The 18,000-nt window shown below is 47.4% G+C and overlaps 1 protein-coding gene across 1 annotated transcript; it reads right to left on the minus strand.

The window, feature by feature from the left end:
* Positions 1-11,329: 11,329 nt before the first annotated feature.
* On the minus strand, positions 11,330-17,196 carry LOC140264728 (DNA-directed RNA polymerase I subunit RPA49-like). Its single transcript, XM_072360647.1, has 6 exons — positions 16,938-17,196; positions 16,154-16,208; positions 15,355-15,488; positions 14,861-14,937; positions 13,877-14,006; positions 11,330-11,675 (listed from the first exon to the last, which is right to left on the minus strand). The coding sequence occupies exons 1-5, from the start codon at positions 16,984-16,986 to the stop codon at positions 13,980-13,982; spliced, it is 342 nt and encodes a 113-aa protein (XP_072216748.1). The 5' UTR covers positions 16,987-17,196; the 3' UTR covers positions 11,330-11,675; positions 13,877-13,979.
* Between the last annotated feature and the right edge of the window lie 804 nt (positions 17,197-18,000).

Raw genomic sequence — 18,000 nt, forward strand, 5'->3', positions numbered from 1 at the left:
TCAGTGGGTATGTGTGCAAGGATGAGCATGCACATGTATGTGCGTGCACAGCTGTGTGCAAAGGGTTGGATTTGCACAAGGACATTGTGGTACTGACTTGCAGAATCAAACTCTATAATCCAGAGACTGGTTATAAAGCAGGTATGTTTATTCCAGCGTTGCGCAGCGCCGGGTGCAAGGGGGATAGCTCCTCCAAACTTGCACACCGTAAGGAGAAAAGTGTGTTACAGACATAAGTCAAGCTAATACATGATCAATAGTCTCCTCCCCAGTTTGATTACATATTCATTACATTCCCTATGGCCCCATTCCCTCTGACCCCATTCCCTCTGACCCCATTCCCCGCGACCCTTGTCTTTGTTTTGGGGTGAAATTCTTCTTCTGTTTCCTTCTTGGTGTTATCTGCCGTTATCGTTCTCCCATGTCAGCATCATCTTGCCCGGGGGTATCTAATCCTTCTTCTTGTCAGAGGTCTCCGGACAGTTCCTTCTTATCTTTGCTGCCCTCTTTTCTGGTTTTGTTTTGAGTAAGTGTCTGTAATTCCCCCTTTCTCTGTCCTCCCTTAACATAAACTATCTATCTGTAACTACTCTTTGCCTTAGCGAGGCCCCCTTTCCCTTTTCTGTAGCAAAGTGTTCCCCTTTCTGCTACTATGGAGTCCTTTTTCACTATTCAGTTCCCCCCTTTCTTTAATCTAGCAGGGCTTCCACCTGCTAGATTATTTTATTCTATCTTGACATGTCCTGAAATAAGTCCCGCTCTCTACCTTTTACCTTAGCTCATGCCTCTCCTATACCTCATATATTCCCTTCTGGTATCCTGGCACAGACACAAAGAGCATCTTATAACAACACAAGCAAAACACACAAAGAGTAGCAAGGTGATGCAGGCTAAGAAAAGCTGTTTCAGTCATCCCAAATTTGGCAACTAGCAAGTTTATCCCATAGTCCAGAGAAAACTGTTCCCCAGTCAGTGTTATCCCTGCCTACCCCATGTTGCAATTCAACTTTGGATAAACAGGATGCCTCCTCTTGGATTGTCCATCAGGCATCTGCAGCAGCATCCTGAACTGTTTCTAAGGTGACAGAAATTTTCCTACAGCGATACCCCCCTTTTCTTGGGAGCTGTGTGAAATCAATTTGCCATGGTTGCCCTGGAAGGCCCCTTCCCGTGAGGCCCACTTGTGCCCTGTTCCTGGTCCTGGGATTGTACTTTGTAGTGTTGGTTTGCCCAATATTGATCTTCCCTTCTAACCAATTCCCATAAAACACAAAAGGGCATAACATTGTGTCCATCTGGGTTTGCACCCATCTGTCAGCTTGCTCTCTTCCCTTCTAAATCGTTAATTAGACTCCTGTTCTCCTTAGAATATTTTACAGGTTTTGACTTGGGTTCAGAGGTTTTAAGTGTACCATCTGGAATTGAAGCCTTCTTCAACTGCCTGTTCTGCCATCTGATCTATCACCTTATTTTCTGTCTCCTGTGCAGTGTTACATTTCTGATGTCCTTTACCACCTCTAGTAGCCATTGGTAGATTTACATCGCGCTGTTTTCCTTGTGTGTGAGCAATCCTTGCTCCTTTCAGATGGTCCTATGAGCGTGTGGCACCCCAAACACATATTTAGCATCTGTCCATAGAATTAAGGCTCTGGTCAAGGCAGTTATTTCAGCCTTCCGAGGGGAAGTCCCCACAGCTGGTGGTTGTGCTTCTATGACCTGGTCAGTAGCAGTTACTGCATGTCCTGCCTTACAGTCTCCTTGTCTCATCAAACTGCAGCTGTTGGTTAACCAGGTGTATTCTGCATCCTCGGAGGGTTCATCCTTCAGGTCCGACCGAGCAGCTGGAATGTGCAGCTTCAGTTGTTTCCAAGCAGTCGTGCAATCCGGGAGTTCCGCTAAGGAAAGATACTGGGTTGACAGTATTAGTTACAGTTATTTCTACATTGCCCTGCTCTACCAGGATGGCTTGGTGTTTCGATAATCTTTTTTGGTAAGAACGAATGTCCCGCTTTTGCCTCCAATACAGTAAACACTGTATGAGGTAATAAAATGAGTGTCCTTTGGCCCAGTGTAGATCTATGGGCTTCCTGAACATTGAGCACCAGTGCACCCTGGCTATCCCTTACTCACTCGATGCTGTTTGAAGTTTACCATCAGTCCGTAGCTGTGTATCCGTGGTTGGCACCCTCCTGTCATTACTGGGAAAGTATGGACTTCCTTGGCAGTTTGCAGCTCAGGGGTTTAGTAGATGGCTTCTTTCCTGGCAGTCCTTAAGGTTCAAAGTCCAGCTGTAATCTCCTATTCCAAGTATGTCACTTGCTGCTGAGTTAGTTGTGCTTTCTGTAAACCAAGACACTCGGCAAACTCTCAGTCTGTTGTACACAGTTCTTTTGTTGCTGTGGCATCCACGTGCTCCAGTAAAGTTCCACCCTAGGATGGAGGATCCCAGGTCTCAGGTTCACGAGTTGACCAGTTCTCAAAAATCATTCAGCTGTTCCCACAACCCTGGGTAACGCTGTCCAGGTTAACTCTTCTCGCTCTCTTAGGGCTTTCCTATTCAAAGGCAAATAACCTTAGGCTTCCTTTGGCCAAACCAGGCAGAAGAGACATCCCTCAAATCCAGAAGGTAAACATTCATTCCTTAGGTTTTTTTTAAGGTAAAAATTCATTCCTTAATTTGGTTGATAAAGTGCATGGATTTTCCATTACTGAGTGTATCCATTCAATGAGTCCATTACTTGCCCTCATGTCTTCTACCAAACTAAAGCACTTGGTATCTAAAAATTTAGCGAATTTGCAAAATTGGAGTTTTGCACTTGGATTCCCATTCAATTAGGAATTCAGACTCTTCCATTTGTGTGTGTGTGGATTTGTGCACGGATGGTGTTGCACACGTTTGTGTTCATGAGTGTCCAAAGCAGTGGGGTTGCTCAGGTGTGTGCAGGTCAGTGGGTATGTGTGCAAGGACGAGCATGCACATACATGTGTGTGCACAGGGGTGTGCAGAGTGTTGAAGCTGAACAAGGCCATTGTGGTACTGCTGTGTGCGTGCACTTTGGGAGTGAAAGGAAGGGGTTACACATGTGTCTGTGTGTGTGCGCACAGGGCTGCACTACAGGATGTGGACGCGTGAGTGCGTGTGAGCACACAGATAGTGTGTACACGCAGTGGCAACAATGTGTGCTTGCACAGGGGTGTGCTGAGGAGATGGGTTGCACACAGGTGCACAGGTGCAGCCTGGAGCAGACCCTCACCTCCAGAAGCCCATGATTGGTTCAGTCTCTAATTTGACCCGCAAGTTCTCAACGTTGATCATGGCTGTTCTTGGTCCTTTGCAGTCAGCTTCTTCGTATAGAGGGCAAATCCCTTGCCCTCCTGAATTCCATAGTTACAATCACGTCTGCTTTGTGTCAGGCTTTTGCTTTATTTGTTTATTTATATATTTATTTATTTTCCGTTCCCATTTTCTACGTAGGAAAATTAATTTCTGAGCCATTAGAAGAAGAAGCGCAACATGCAACAATCTTCCTTACACTGCACAGTTTGCATGAGTAGCCAAGTGCTCCTCAGGTCACGTGTGCTGCAGAGCTGACCTTGGTGGCAGGGGCCGTGTCTTCATTTTCTACCTGCCCCGTGGGAACATAAGAAGACTATTCAGAGCAGGAGCTGCAGAGCAGGATGAACAGCATGAGAAGGTAAGGCTGAGAACCAAGGACACAGCTTTTGTGTCACTCACCCACCTGTGGCAGAGGTCAGGATTTCTGCAGGGATGGGAAATCATCCCATCACTTACTGCCTTACAAGGAGCTGAGAAGCTTTTCTTGCTCAAGTCCTGCTTCCAAGCTTAACCACCTCCAGGGAAGTAGATGCCACTTTTCTGGTGTCCTTCAATTCCGTGCCCACATTTTCCCCAAAGCAAAAGAATTTGGAGGTAACCACCTGCAGTGAAGTGAGCGATTTCCGTGCCTATTTCTGATGGTGGCAATGACTTTGGAGGTCACACTTAATTGACGGTGCCTGTTTCCATTCTGACAAAGGCTGTTGTTGCAGCTGACTTCCCAAGGCTGCCATACGTGGTGATGATGCAGCCTTGGGCTTCTGCGTTTGCATGAATCCCACCTTTCCTTTCTCTGTGTCTTGCAGGTCAGCTGGTGCTGGAAGCGGACGGTATCTCAGTAGGAATGAAGGTGAGCGCAGGAGCAGATGCTGAGGCGAGGAAGGAAGTCCATGCTAATGAGCTCTGAAGCATCTGCAGGTACGGTACCGGAGGAGGCAGCAGTGATGCTGGAGGGCATGTGGTGAGTGCATGGACAGGGTGGAACAAATGCGTGCGTGTGCTGAGGAGTTGGGTTGCACACGGGTGCACACAAAGGGATGTTTGTGGTAGGTGTAGGCCTGTACGTGTTCCCAGGGATGGTTTGCACACGTCTGTGAATGCAAAGGAGGGCACAAGATGCAGTGCGTGCATGGGGGTGTGCAAAGCAGGCAGGGTGGCGCACGGGTGGACGTGTGCACATGGATAGGGGAAGGCTGGGGTTACAGGTTGACCTCTGCTGAGGTGAGTGGGGGCTCATGGTGTTGCTCAGTGGTAGATTTGTTCACACTGAGTGCTACCAGGAAACTCGCACACCCTTTTTGTTTTGGCTGTGTTAGGGCTGTGATCCCTTGCTGCTGGGATGGGGTGTTGGAAGGATGGTGTGCGTGCCGAGCTCCCATCTCTCTTGCAGGAATCAAGGGTAGAGACAAAGGGATGTTTGGGCCAGGTGACCGCAAGAAGGCTGGCTGTTCTGGATGGTGGCAGCTGATGGAAACAGGTATTCCAGGCTGAGAGAGCTAGGACTGTTAATCCTGGAGAAGATTCCGGGGAGATCTTATCCATGTGCAAATATACTGAATGGAGGATGCAGAGAATGGAGGTGATCTGCTCAGTGGTGCCATTGCCAGGACAAGAGACAGTGGCTACAGCCTCGGAGAGAGAAGGTTCCATGTAAACAATAAGTGTTTGAGTGCTGAGGAGATAAAAGCATGTGCTCTTGAAATGAAGAAGGCTCAAACAGCAGACTTGAGGGTGCTTTTCCAGTTTTCTGGTTTGTGAAGACCCATTTATTTTCTTCTTGGAGTAGAAACACAGACTGAAGCCAGCAGAGTGCATGAGATCCAGCAAGAAGAAACACAGATGAAGGCAAATAAAGCTGAATTCCTCAGGTGATCAATTCTGCCTGCCAGAAACCACAGTCACCAGCCTGGACTGTGGCCCGGTGCCTTTGCAGTGCAGCCCAGCCCAAACACAGCCCGAGTGCCCCGACAGCAGCACCTCCAAGCAGGACCAAGTCAGTGTCACTGAGGAGAAGCCGAGCGTCTTGGAGGGGGACTTGGAGTCAGGCCTGCAGTCCCAGGCACCAGGCAGCAACACGAGCTCTGAGCCGCTCTCTCCTCAACAACAGAGAATGAGTCCCATCTTTCCCCGTACCTCTCCCGTCCTCCTTTCTCCAATTGAATAAAGGCACTCTGGTGCTCAATCAACGCCTTGACTGTGTTCCGAGTCTTCATTCACAGGGACCGGGAGGAATGCAAGAAACAGTCTGATGGCACTGCTGAGCCAGGAACAAGCTGCCCAGCATGGCAGAGCGTGGTGCAGAGCTGTGCTGGGACCTCCTCCCCTTCCTCTGCTGCAGCTTGGTGTGCAACCTCACCCACTTCTCTGACAGACCTGCTGATCCCACGCGTGCCATCGGGATGCTCTGGCACGGGATGTGCCTCCAACCCAAAGCTCCTTCCCACCTCCCAAGGGAAAGCAAAGCAACCCGAGCATCGCCAACAAACCTGCCCAGCAGACAGCAGGGAATGCAAACAGCTTCTGGCTGCTCCCCTGCACTCCCGTCCTAAGTAAGAGACCTCACGAGGACTGGCTGGGAAATCAGTGCATGACACACGTGAGTGTGCACAGGATTGTGCAAAGCAGTGGGGTTCCATGTTTTGTGTGTGTATTTGTGCACGGATGGTGTTGCACACATTTGTGTTCATGAGTGTACAAACCAGTGGGGTTGCTCAGGTCTGTGCATGTCAGTGTGTATGTGTGCAAGGACGAGCATGCACATATATGTGCGTGCACAGGAGTGTGCAAAGAGTTGGAGCTGCGCAAGGACATTGTGGTACCAGTGTGTGCGTGCACTTTGGGAGTGAAAGGAAGGGGTTACGCGTGTGTCTGTGTGTGCGCACAGGGCTGCACTAGGGGATGTGGTTGCGTGAGTGTGTGTGAGCACATGGATAGTGCATGGACACGGTGGCACCAATGTGTGCTTGCACAGGGGTGTGCTGAGGAGTTGGGTTGCACAGAGGTGCACACACAGGGATGTTTACTGGTAGGTGTAGGCACATACGTGTTCCCAGGGATGGTTTGCACACGTCTGTGAATGCAAAGGAGAGCACAAGATGCGGTGCGTGAATGTGGGTGTGCAAAGCAGGCAGAGTGGCGCAGGTGTGTGCGTGTGCACGTGGATGGGCGGATGGCTGGGGTGCAGGTTGACCTCTGCTGAGGTGAGTGGGGGCTCACGGTCTTGCTCAGAGCCATCTCTTCTCCAGGCTGAGCATTCCCAGCTCCTGCAGCCTCTCCTCATATGGCCCCTTTGTGCTCCAGAGCCCTCACCAGCTTTGTGTGCTGGTGTGTTGAGGAGTTGGGTTGCACATAGGTGCACACACAGGGATGTTTGTGGTAGGTGTAGGCAGCTCTGAGCAAGGTTTTCTGAGCAAGTTCCCATCTCTTTTCCATTCCTTTGCCCCTCAGAACAGTTTTCCAGTGGCTCTTGTCCAGTAATTCTTTGTACAGCCTGCAGCTGACTCTCCTGAAGCTCAGGGTCCTGACTTTGCTTTTTGCCAGGCCCGCATTCCTTGAGATGAGGAACTCCAGGAGGGCATGGTCACTACAGCCCTGACCACCTCCAGTCTTAAGCCCTGCTGTGCACCGTGTCCAGTAATGCTTCCCTTCTGCTTGGTGTGCTCAATGCTTGGGCCACACAGTTCTTCTCAGTGCACTCCTTCAGTCTCTCAGACAGCTTGCAGCCAGCCATGCTGATTTCCCAGCCTGTCTGGAATTCCCCATCAAGTTGAGTCAGTGAGCGCGGTGCTGCTGGTAGCTGCAGTAAGCAGGGCCCGTCAACAGGCTCCCTTCACCGGGCGGCCTGGAGCAGACCCTCAGCTGCAGAAGCCCATGATTGGTTCAGTCCCTAATTTGACCCGCAAGTTCTCCATGTGTTCATGGCTGTTCTTAGTCCTTTGCAGTCAGCTTCTTCATGTAGAGGGCCAATCCCTCGCCCTCCTGAATTCCATAGTAGCAATCACGTCTGCTTTGTGTCAGGCTTTTGTTTTCTTTTTATTATTTTTATTATTAATATTCTTTTCCCATTTACTAGGTAGGAAAGCTAATTTCTGAACCAGGAGAAGAAGAAGCGCAACATGCAACAATCTTCCTTGCACTGCGCAGTTTGCATGAGTAGCCAAGTGCTCCTCAGGTCATGTGTGCTGCAGAGCTGACCTTGGTGGCAGGGGCCGTGTCTTCACTTTCTCCCTGCCCCGTGGGAACATAAGAAGACTATTCAGAGCAGGAGCTGCAGAGCGAGATGAACGGCATGAGAAGGTAAGGCTGGGAACCAAGGACACCTCCAGAACAAGAGAAAAACTGAGTCAAGTAAGCTGCGTGATGGCCACGTGATACTGACCATGACTGGAGGGAGAGTGCATGGCTAGGAATGACTGATGGCTGTGGTTGGATGAATGCCTACGTGCGCAGTGAAGGAGAGTTTGTTGGATGTTCTGCGGACATGTGATGGCTGTGGGAAAGTTAAGAGAGAAAACGTGTCAATGCATAGAAGGGATGTTAGAACCCAGAATAAATCATTTGGGTCATCCACATCTGAGTCCATTCCAGATTGCCGCACTGTCAGAACTTGAGGCCTGGGATTTTCCTTTAGGAGTGCCAACTACCTCTTTTAAATAATAAAAGATATTACTAAACATAACTTCCCTCCTTGTATGGGAATAACACAGGGATGTTTGATATTTCTGTCTTTGCATTCCTTTAGCACCCAGGGCATTGGTGCAGCTGCAAGAATCTGCTGTGTTGTCCTCCTTTTTTGCATAAAAGAATGGTAAAATAGCAATCTCTGGGTGAAAAATTGTTAAAGCATTTTACCTTCTTTGCCCCTAGGAAGCAATGGCTTGGAAATGGCAGTGTCACCCAGGAACCCGCACAGCAACCCAATATCTCATTTTTTGGGTCTGTGAAAAACCACCACGATGACAAAAACATGTCTGCATTGTTTCCGTGCTGTCAGCGCAGCCCTGAGGAGTGGTGTGGGCATGGCATGGAAGAGAGAAGGCATTTCCCTTCTGATAGGAGAGTGCCTGTTCACATGTTGGTATGTAACCACTCCATGCCCTGCCCCACGTGCTTCTGGATGGGCAGCTCAGCTCTTGTGTCACTCACCCACCTGTGGCAGAGATCAGACTTTCTGCAGGTGTGGGAAATCATCCCACTGCTTTGTGTCTTACAAGGAGTTGAGAAGCTTTTCTTGCTCAAGTCCTACTTCCAAGCTTAACCACCTACAGTGAAGTAGATGTCACTTATCTTGTGTCCTTCAACTCTGTGTCCATCTGTTCCCAAAAGCAAAAGAATTTGGAGGTAACCAGCTACAGTTCAGTGAGTGATTTCAGTGCTAATTCTGATCATTCTTGGAACCAGCTGATTTTAAGTCATTGCCCTAGTCAAGGGTCTAAATTGCATGTCAGAAGAAAGCTGGGAAAGTGGTTCTTGCTCATTATTTTTCATTTGCTGCTTCTTTCTTTAGGGTTCCTTTTCCAAAGGAGATTTTGGTGATGGAAGCAGTTGAAGAAGGAACAAAACCAGCTCTTGCCAGGAGTGCTTGAAGTCCCTGTGGAGAGAAGCAAAGAACCTGGGCTTCCTCTGGGATGCTCCCCACCATGTCTCAGGAGGGAGACAGTCGCTGTCGCTGTTCCAATTTCTGCTCTGTGTGTGGGAAGGTACGTCTGGGTTTCTTCTGCTTGTTTTTTCTTCCTTCTTCTCGCTTGTAAGGAGAAGGGGCGGAGCAGGGGGAGACCCACTGGTCATTTGTTACCTCAAGAACAGGATGGATTCTGCATTCACCGTGAAAAACCTGGGCTAGTAGCATGGGCGTGTTTCAGGCTGGACTCTTCTTTTCCTGCTTGGGTTCCTTTTGGCTACAGGGAGACAGCTGTCTAAAGGTGTGTTTTCAAAGCCACTCTACAAAACCATGTTTCCCTGTTGCAGGTGGTTCAGTGTGCTCTTGCAGCATAGATGCGTTTGCTGTAGAATCTTAGTGGTTTCTGTTCCTAGGGGAGAACTGGAAGGAGGTAGTGAGAAGAGCATTCAATGCCTTGGGCGTATCTTTTAGTGGAATATGTTGGCATTTGGTGCCAAAAGTCTGTTCTCCCCAGGTGTAAAAGGACAGTGAGGCTCAGACTCCTTAACCTGCTGGAGCAGGGTGGTAGCAGAGTGTGCAGTACCCTCCTGCAGGCAGTACCATGTACCCCATCTCCTTACATTCCCTGTGCGTGCAGATGCAGCTGCTCACCACAGTAGACAGGATACTGAGTGGGCATACAGATTGCCCAACCTGGTGGCCACGAGTACACGAGCCCCTTTTGCTTTTCCAGTGGCTGTTATTTCGTGTTTCCCCTCACCTCTTCTGTGCTTTTACAAAAGTATGTAATTGCCATCATCAGGCTCACTTGCAAATGCCTCTTCCATGTCCACACAGAGATCAACAGGTTAAGCTCAAAGCCATTCAAAGCCATTAGCAGTTCTACACAATCACTGCCTCCCTCTGTCATGGGTGTCAGGCACAATAAAAGTAGACAAAAAAACCTCCACCAACAGTATGTTACTTTTTTAAATAGACAGTGAGGGATGGAGAAACCGCATTTTATGTGGCTGCCAGATCCCTTCCAACACAACCATGTGGTGATTCCATGAAAGCTATGTTGCCTTCAACAGCAACAGGAGTGACAACTAGGAAATGCAAACTGGGAGACTGTTATACCTGGCATCACTCAAGAAACACAACAAGATAATATTGGCAATCAAATAAACAGACAGAACACTTGGGAGAAATGAACTGGCACAACAAAGACACTTTTGTTCCTCTATCTGTGATCTGCCCTCTTCCATCCTCATTCACTGCAATTCCAGCAGCCAGTCCCTGCAAAATGGGGTTCCTTCCAGGTAGAAGAAAAGAAAGCTGCCACCAGAAGTGATGCCTACCTTTGCACAGTTCATACTGGTGTAGATCAGAACGAGTTGTTTGCCCCCAAAAAAGTAAACAAGGCAAACAGAAATCAACTGTTAAAAGTAAATATAAGAGAGAGAGTTCTGAGATTTGGTTCTGCCTGAGCTGCACAGAAGGGGGCTGATGGATCCTCAGGATTCCATTCAGAAGGTCCTATCATGACAGAAGAACCACAGTTACTTTCAGGAACAGAAACAGTTCTGATCTTCCTGGCAAAGCTTCCAAGATCTCAACAGATATGACCTGAAGAGAGAAGCGAACAGGATGAAGAGACATTGCACTGGGGTTATTTTATTTTTTAAGTTAAGCCTCGCTAATGTGGAGGTGACACAGTAAAAGGCATGCCTGTATGTCCATGCTTTGCTGCTGGCCCGCCAGAAGGAGTTCTACCTCTGCAGATCCTCTCTGCCTTCTGGAGGGATGTTGCAGGGCTCTAAGTCACTCATTTTGTGCTCCCTTTTTCTCACTGGCAGCTAATGGAATGCACATCAAGAGCAGTGAAGCGCTCAGCATCCTTGCTGGTGTCCCTCAGAACCACTGCAGCAGTGGGGAAAGGGTCCAGCAGAGGCCTGACAGGAATGTGGCCAACGAGGTGAGATGGAGGGAGCTGAGCTTGACTAGTACAGCAAAGCCCTCAGCTGTCTGAAGGGCAGTCAGAGCCAAGCCCTTCTCAGCACTGTCAGGCTCAACAGAGCAAAGGGTCAGCAGCATGAGCTGCAGTGCTTCCCGGCCTGTGGGAGGTCCAGCTGAGAGATGAGGAGCATTCTTGCCTTGGGGCAAGCTCCTGGTGGAGTGCTGGGACAGCTCTCAGGGAACTGCATGGCCACCATCCTCAGGGTAACCTCCAAGATCTCTGCATTTGTGTCACAAAGGGGTAAAACCCGCCTGAAGTACGCAGTCAGCACAGCACCTACAATTCCTAACAACGTGATTTCGTTCTGGCACATTGTACATCTTTCTCCCCTCACAGACAGGAGGAAAGACAAAGGGTTGATACATTTTCTAAATACGTAAGAAAGGTAAACAGTTTAATGAAATAACAGCTGTTCCCGTCAGCACAGAGACTTCAACAGGGCTGTGCCATGATGCTGGAAAGCCAAATCCAACAGGCAAATGCATCCCCATGATGCTGTGTGTGCAGAACAACTGTTGAGAACGGAACTGTTCCACCCCTGCTCACACCTCCCAGATTCTCAGTTCATCTTTTGGCGATTCCTCTGGCTCCCTGATGCTTTCTGCACAGGCAAGGGGAGAGAAAGGGTGCCAAGCTTGTGATTTTGATCCTTCTCAAGTCCTGGCATCCCCTTTGCCTTGGAGACCTTCAACCGCATGGCCCTTGCAATGTCCATCAACCTGGAAAACAACAGAGAAACGTTGTGTTAGTGGGGTAGAGTGGTCTTCTGGGAAAGACACTGCAGAAATGAGCAATAGCTTGTTCACCTCAGGAGGGAAGCTAGGAGGTAGAAGCAAGCAGGATGTCTGCTCTGCATCCCAACACAACCACCAGAACGCAAACTGGAAGTATTTAAATACTACAAGGCAGGGAGCCTTGCTGGAAAGGCTAGAACACTACCAAACTGGGCACGAGCACCCCAGAGAGTATTAAAAACCCACGGTGCCTTACTCAGTGTACAGCAATCTTGGAGAAAAAAAAAGCAAGCAGCCCGTATTTCCAACAGAATCCTATACCATGAGTGACAGGATGGAAAGAACCTAATACAGAGAGCAGCTCCTCTTAACTGCTGAAATACAGCAGTCCTAGATGTAAACACATTTTGGATGAGACTGGTACTGAGCAGGGCTTGATCAAGATGTCACCAGCCAGAACACACCTGGAGACTTGTCAAACACAGAATGAAGCATGTTTGAGCAAACGCAGCAAGGAAATGAAAGTCCTGCCTCATCTGGGGCCATGAGAACACACCTCAGAATCCTCTCAGCTGACATTACGTCTTTAAAAGAAAAACAGATTCAGATGGCAAGAGATATCTGGTGCTATTCAAACAAACCTCCCACCATAAGCAATGATCATTCCATGGCTAAATCAAGAGCCTCACAGCCATATGCCTCATCTTTGTTTTTCCTACATGTTGCTGCTTCCCCCACTTTTTTCTTATCACCACGCTACAGTCTATGCTCCCAGCTCCAGTAGAGCACTTAAAAGCAAAAACCTTGGTGTTTGTTGCAGAAAAAGAGCATGTCTTTTATTGAAAAGCTTACTTCCAAAGCAATAGAATTTTAAAAAGGTGGGAAACCAACATTAGATTATACTGTTAACGCCACTATTAGTCAACAAAGAGCAGAACTGGAGGCAAAGCCCAGAAATCTTTACATCAAATCTGACTACAGAGCTCACAAAACCAAGGGCTGGTAACAGCCCCGATAACTTCCAGTTATCCCAGAATCTTGATATTAAATCCTTCTAGGAGAAGCCCCAACATATTCTAGAATGCTTTTCAGTGGTACTGAAGGAGTTCTGTCCTTTTGCAGTTCCTTCCCAGCTGCATCACCTCTAAACAACCCTGATGGGAAAGATCCACGTAGTGGAGTCAGGCAGCAAATGTCTTTAGAGTCACCACATCTTGCAGAACAGAAAAGGCTGGGACAGCAATCACACACAGCTGAGCAGCTATTAACAGGGCAACCTGACCCACTCCCAGGTAGCAATAACAAGCTGCCTGATCAGCTAATGTCTGCTGGGAGTCCTCGCTGTCAGAGGAGCTGTCAGGCTCTGCCAGACACCTGCAGGTTTAAGCACATCCGCGCAGCTAGCAGTACAGAGACATCACTTGGCAGAAGAACAGTAGTTTCTTCACAGAAAATTTAAGCCTAGGAAGAAATTTCTTCAAAATCTATCATGACAAGCATTGTTTGCCTGGATGCTTATACTGCACACTGTTCTCCACCATTCATCTTCACTGAGTTGGCTCCTCCTCCCAGTGCCAGAGGGCTATGCTGACATCCAAACAGACTCTGACAAACTGAGGAGGTAAGGCGAGCAGAATCTTATAAAGTTAAATTGTAAAGTCTTGCATCTGGGGAGGAACAGCAACTACATGCTCACAATCTGCCTGTGAGAAAGAAAATCTGTTTCTAGTTTTCCAGTTACAGTCAGATACAAATCTGTACTTGCATCCAGACTGGTACCGAGCTGACACCAGATCTCTGCTGAAAGAAGGGATTCAGTGAGGAGCAACATGACTTAGCAGGCAAGACACAGCACTGGGTAGCACCTGGATAGGTTTTCTGCCATTTTGATGCTGCCTGCCTCAAGTTTTTCCACTTTCAGATAGACAAAAAGCCTCACAGTGCACCTGAGCAGGTTTGTGAAAAGCACTCTTTCAAAGCTTTGACACATAGAACTACCCCATTAGACATAGCAGGGCTTGAATATAAAACTTCAACACACTCAGAGTCTAACTGCAACATAGGGAACTCACAGCGGGTATCGCTGTACTGTTTGGGCACAGAAGAGGCTCCAGAGCCCTCTTCCCCAGGGACTGCTTGCACGAGGACCACAGGCATCTTAACAGGCATAAGCAAACATGACTCACCTACTTTCGTGGAGCTTCAAGTCATTCTGCAGGACAGTGAGGTCAGCTTGGAAGTTTTTAATGTGCAGAGCCAGTGCAATGACATATGCTGCAATTTTAGTCTTCAGCGACGCAGATTAAATTCTGAACACTGAACAGCAAGTGTGAGAACAGATGAAAAGCAGAGAGTTAGCAAACCCAAAACACAACCACCCACCAGGTGCAGACAGAACTGGAGCCCCAGTTAGCTATGGCAAGCATTTCCGAGACATGAAAAAAGAGCTTTAGGAAACACAGGTCCCTGATCACAGGGGCCTCAAGGTCTTCCTCAACAACTGCCCATGTTTCTGTTCAAAAGTGCAGGTCTCTGGAGATGTTTACAGGTTTACAGACTTGACTGAATCACTGTCTACAAACACTTCTGTCTCTGTGGCACACTGGCAAGATGACAGCGAGGTGAAGCTGATCTAAAGGTACCCACTGCAGCCATACACAACACACAGAGCAGGTCTGAAAGCATTTATTTTTACTGTTCACCCCTGGTCTGAGTCTTTATAAACAAATGCACCCTCGATGGCCCACACGGTTTCAACCTCTCTGTTAACCTCCAGCTCACAGCAAACAGCAGATAGATGATGGCTGAGCAATGGCAGTTATGCTACGCAGAGGCTGTTGGATTCTTGAGAAAAGGCACTGTAGCAACAAGTACAAATCTTCTCACTCTTGCTGATCAAGTCAGCCTGGTGAGCCTGGCTAAATTCACAGGCACAGGCTTGTTTAAGCACACATGACTCTGCCTCTCCCAGTTACGTTTCAGACTTCCATTATTCATGGATGAACATCAGCCATAACAGAATATTTTACCTGGCCTGGCCTGCTACTCAAGAGAAGCTTCTGCTGTTCCCGTTTTGGTGCAGTGCTATTTGATAATGACTCTGTGACCCTTCAAGCTGTTTTCTCCATCCTCTGAACATCAATAACATCAAAGCAATCACAGTTCCTTACCCGCCATTGTTGTAGGTCAGTGAAGTTCTTCATAAGCTTCCTGCTAATGATGTGGGGGCATTCAGGACCCATTGGATCTAGAATGGAAAGGGGTTTCACAGTGAGCACCAAGACTGGTTATATAAAATAATGGATATAAAAAGTTTTCAGGTACAGAAACCAGGAACTGTCTGTAAGCAAAAAAGGAATCTCAAACTCAGATGTAAACTATTTTATCTCCTACAAATAGGATCTCACTGCAGGACCCTGATGTATGACAGTTAGAAAAGGACTGAAGAGAATGACACACGTATATCCCAGTAGGTGCAGATCTAAAACTCCACAATGGCATGGAAATACTGAACCTCATCACGAAACAAGCTGAACTGTAACTGCTGCATGTAGCCATTTATCAAACAGGTAACTCTGGGAAGCTTCATTGTTTGCTATTATGGTAACTACAAACCAAGTCCCAGCAGGCAGCTGAAAAGGGTAAGAGCTGAAAATTGTCTTACGCTTCTTCTTGATTATTTTCAGGAAGCTGAACTTAATAAGGATGTCCAGGAACCAGAGGCATCGAGCTTTGCGGTCCCTGCTCTTCTCATCAGCAGGCAGGAACTTCAGCTCTTCTAAGACAAAGGAGCAATGGCTGAAGAGGAAAGAGGGAGCATGAGGACCAGAGAATCAGGGACTAGCTTTCTTATTAGAACACATCCTTAAATCCACCGCACAGCTCTTTTAGGTTAGAATAGTTTCCTGAACACTAATACAAGAAAGCTCACAATGCTGCTCTGTGAGCACATTTTCTGTCCACCACAGTCAGCACATTTCTGCACGTGGCACTACAGAGGCCCCTGCACTGCAAAAACCACAAGTTCAGAGCTCGCTTCCGCTTGCTGGTACCAAATGCCTCAATGCACAAATCCACCTGTGTATAACACAGAAGCAACGACAACACACTGAACTCAAGACACTTTGCATGCAGGAAGAATACCCAGATAACCACCGCTTGTTCTACATGTATGTTTTTAAAGTAATTCCAAACATAACGCTGGGTACAAACAAAGCATACGACAAAGAAATGCAAACGGGCATGTTTTATCTGGAACTGTAGACAAGTCTAAAGTATTTAGGAACATACTGCTAAGCTAGACACTAACAACATGCTGTTTCAAAAACCATCAGTGCATAGAAAGAATGCTGACCCTGCACAAGTTTGTCCTGCAACAAATCAAACATCTCAGTTTCAGACAAGTATTTACCACTGTCTGCTGGATAACTACAGCACATTATGATATCAGGTTTCAACCTTACCTTTCCCTGTAGGATTTATTCTGATAATCCCTTGTGTCATCAGGAATTAAATTATCTACAAAAGAATAAAAATTAGTATGCTTGGCTTGCAGCAGGCAGGAAAGTGCATGTATTGGGTACCCCTTTAGCTCTAATAAATTACAGAAGGACTAGGCACACCACTTCAGGGTCTTCTCTACAGGATTTTGTTAATAAAATACACTGAATGTGAAAGATTATGTACCTAAAATAAAGAGGGACAATTTTTGCTACAAAATCTAAAAGCATAATGCACAGGTTGCAGCAATACTAAGCTCCTGTTGCCTAAAAAAGAAAACAGTTCCTTAAAGATCATATTCTTAGGATCATTTCCACTAGATTCAGAAATAAAAAGCAGTTCTGCTGGGGAAAAGCTGTTTTCTTTTTCAGTGAACGACTCAGTCTACTAACTTGATTATTTCCAAGCCTCCCTCAGCAGGAGAAGGGCTGCAATTATCCTAAGCAGTGACAACTCTATTTCTAACTCTGGTATTTCCACCCTCCCACACCCGAGCTCTCTGCTTCACTCTTCCCGTGACTATCAGCTGTGATTCTGCTTCATTCTCCCTTTTTTCATTCCATACTGCTCCCCAGGCGTGGACAGAGTGATGTATCCTCCTTCCCTCATTCTAAGGCGGCACAGCAGAAATAAGAGTAGGAGGAAACAGGGCAATGCTGTCAGTAGCCAATTAGTCGGTTTTGAATGCATACATATTTCCAAGACATTGTGACCTCGGCACCAGGGTTAAATACAGAACTGTCCTACCTGACAGTAAAGGTTGCATGTTGAATATTTCAGCATTATAGACTTCCATTTGCCCAGGATCCTTGTTTAAAACACCAAGAAAATACCTGGGGAGAACAAGTGCAAATGATAACCATTGACAGTCTCAGAGCTGAGAAAAATTAACTTGGAATCTATAGAACAGGTTAATTTCTAGCAAGTCATTTTTCATTTCACACTTCAGAGGAGCAAACCCAAATAGTCTGTGCTGCTCCTCACCACAGAATCATAGAACAGACTCACAGAATCCTTAGAGTTGGACCTTTAAACATCATCCAGTTTGTATTTGGAGAGAAAAATTTAACAATCTATATCACGACCCTTTCAAAAGAACCAGCACAAGGACATTAAATGGCTGGAAGCACCTCGTCTTAGCAGTTTCTGCAGTTCTGTTTACGTTGTGTCACCCCACTTCTACTTTAAGTAACCCCCGTGGTCAGAGTAGAGATAAACCACGAGCAAACACTGCAGGACAAATGTAGCGCGTCCACGGGGCACAGCACTCACTAACAGGAGCCTGACACACACACCAAATGTACTTCAGAGCTCTGTAGGTTAGCCGTGACAAAGTAAGATGATCTTACACTTGGTTTCCACTGATACAAGAGGTTCTTCTACCAGAGGATGGGAACGATCCCCCACGCAAAATAGTTCTTAGGAATTCATGGGAGCTGCCTCGAGGCTACAAAGGTCACCTTCTAAAACCAGCACGTGTGACAACTGGTGATTTCACCAAGGCTTCCCATTACAGCACGAGGCACAGACAAGTTCTTAATTCATACAGCACCTCCGGACTGTGGCCCAGAAGTTCAATGGTGACCAACGACCCCCTGGTTTCCTGGTACTGATCTTGGCAGCTCAGAAGGAATAATGCTGTTGTGCCCAGGTTTCAGCTCCGTGCAGACACCTTCTCACTCTTCTCCTCCAGCAGATCTAAACTCCGCTTATGTGTAAGATCACAGCTCCCGAGGAAGCAGCGTGCAAAATGGTGCGGCTGCCAGATGACATCAGCTGCCCAGCTCCTCCCCATTCGCACCACGGCCTC

The sequence above is a fragment of the Excalfactoria chinensis genome (genome assembly GCF_039878825.1).
Source record: "Excalfactoria chinensis isolate bCotChi1 chromosome Z unlocalized genomic scaffold, bCotChi1.hap2 SUPER_Z_unloc_1, whole genome shotgun sequence".
Lineage (NCBI taxonomy): Eukaryota > Metazoa > Chordata > Aves > Galliformes > Phasianidae > Excalfactoria > Excalfactoria chinensis.

Excerpts from the sequence above, each read along its gene's own strand:
- LOC140264728 (XM_072360647.1), bottom strand. The coding sequence starts at position 16,986 with ATGGAAGTCTATAATGCTGAAATATTCAACATGCAACCTTTACTGTCA. Across the intron at positions 16,209-16,937 it reads CATGCAACCTTTACTGTCAG|ATAATTTAATTCCTGATGAC; the intron begins GTAGGACAGTTC and ends ATTCTTTTGTAG. Across the intron at positions 14,007-14,860 it reads CTGACCTACAACAATGGCGG|TGTTCAGAATTTAATCTGCG; the intron begins GTAAGGAACTGT and ends CTTGCTGTTCAG.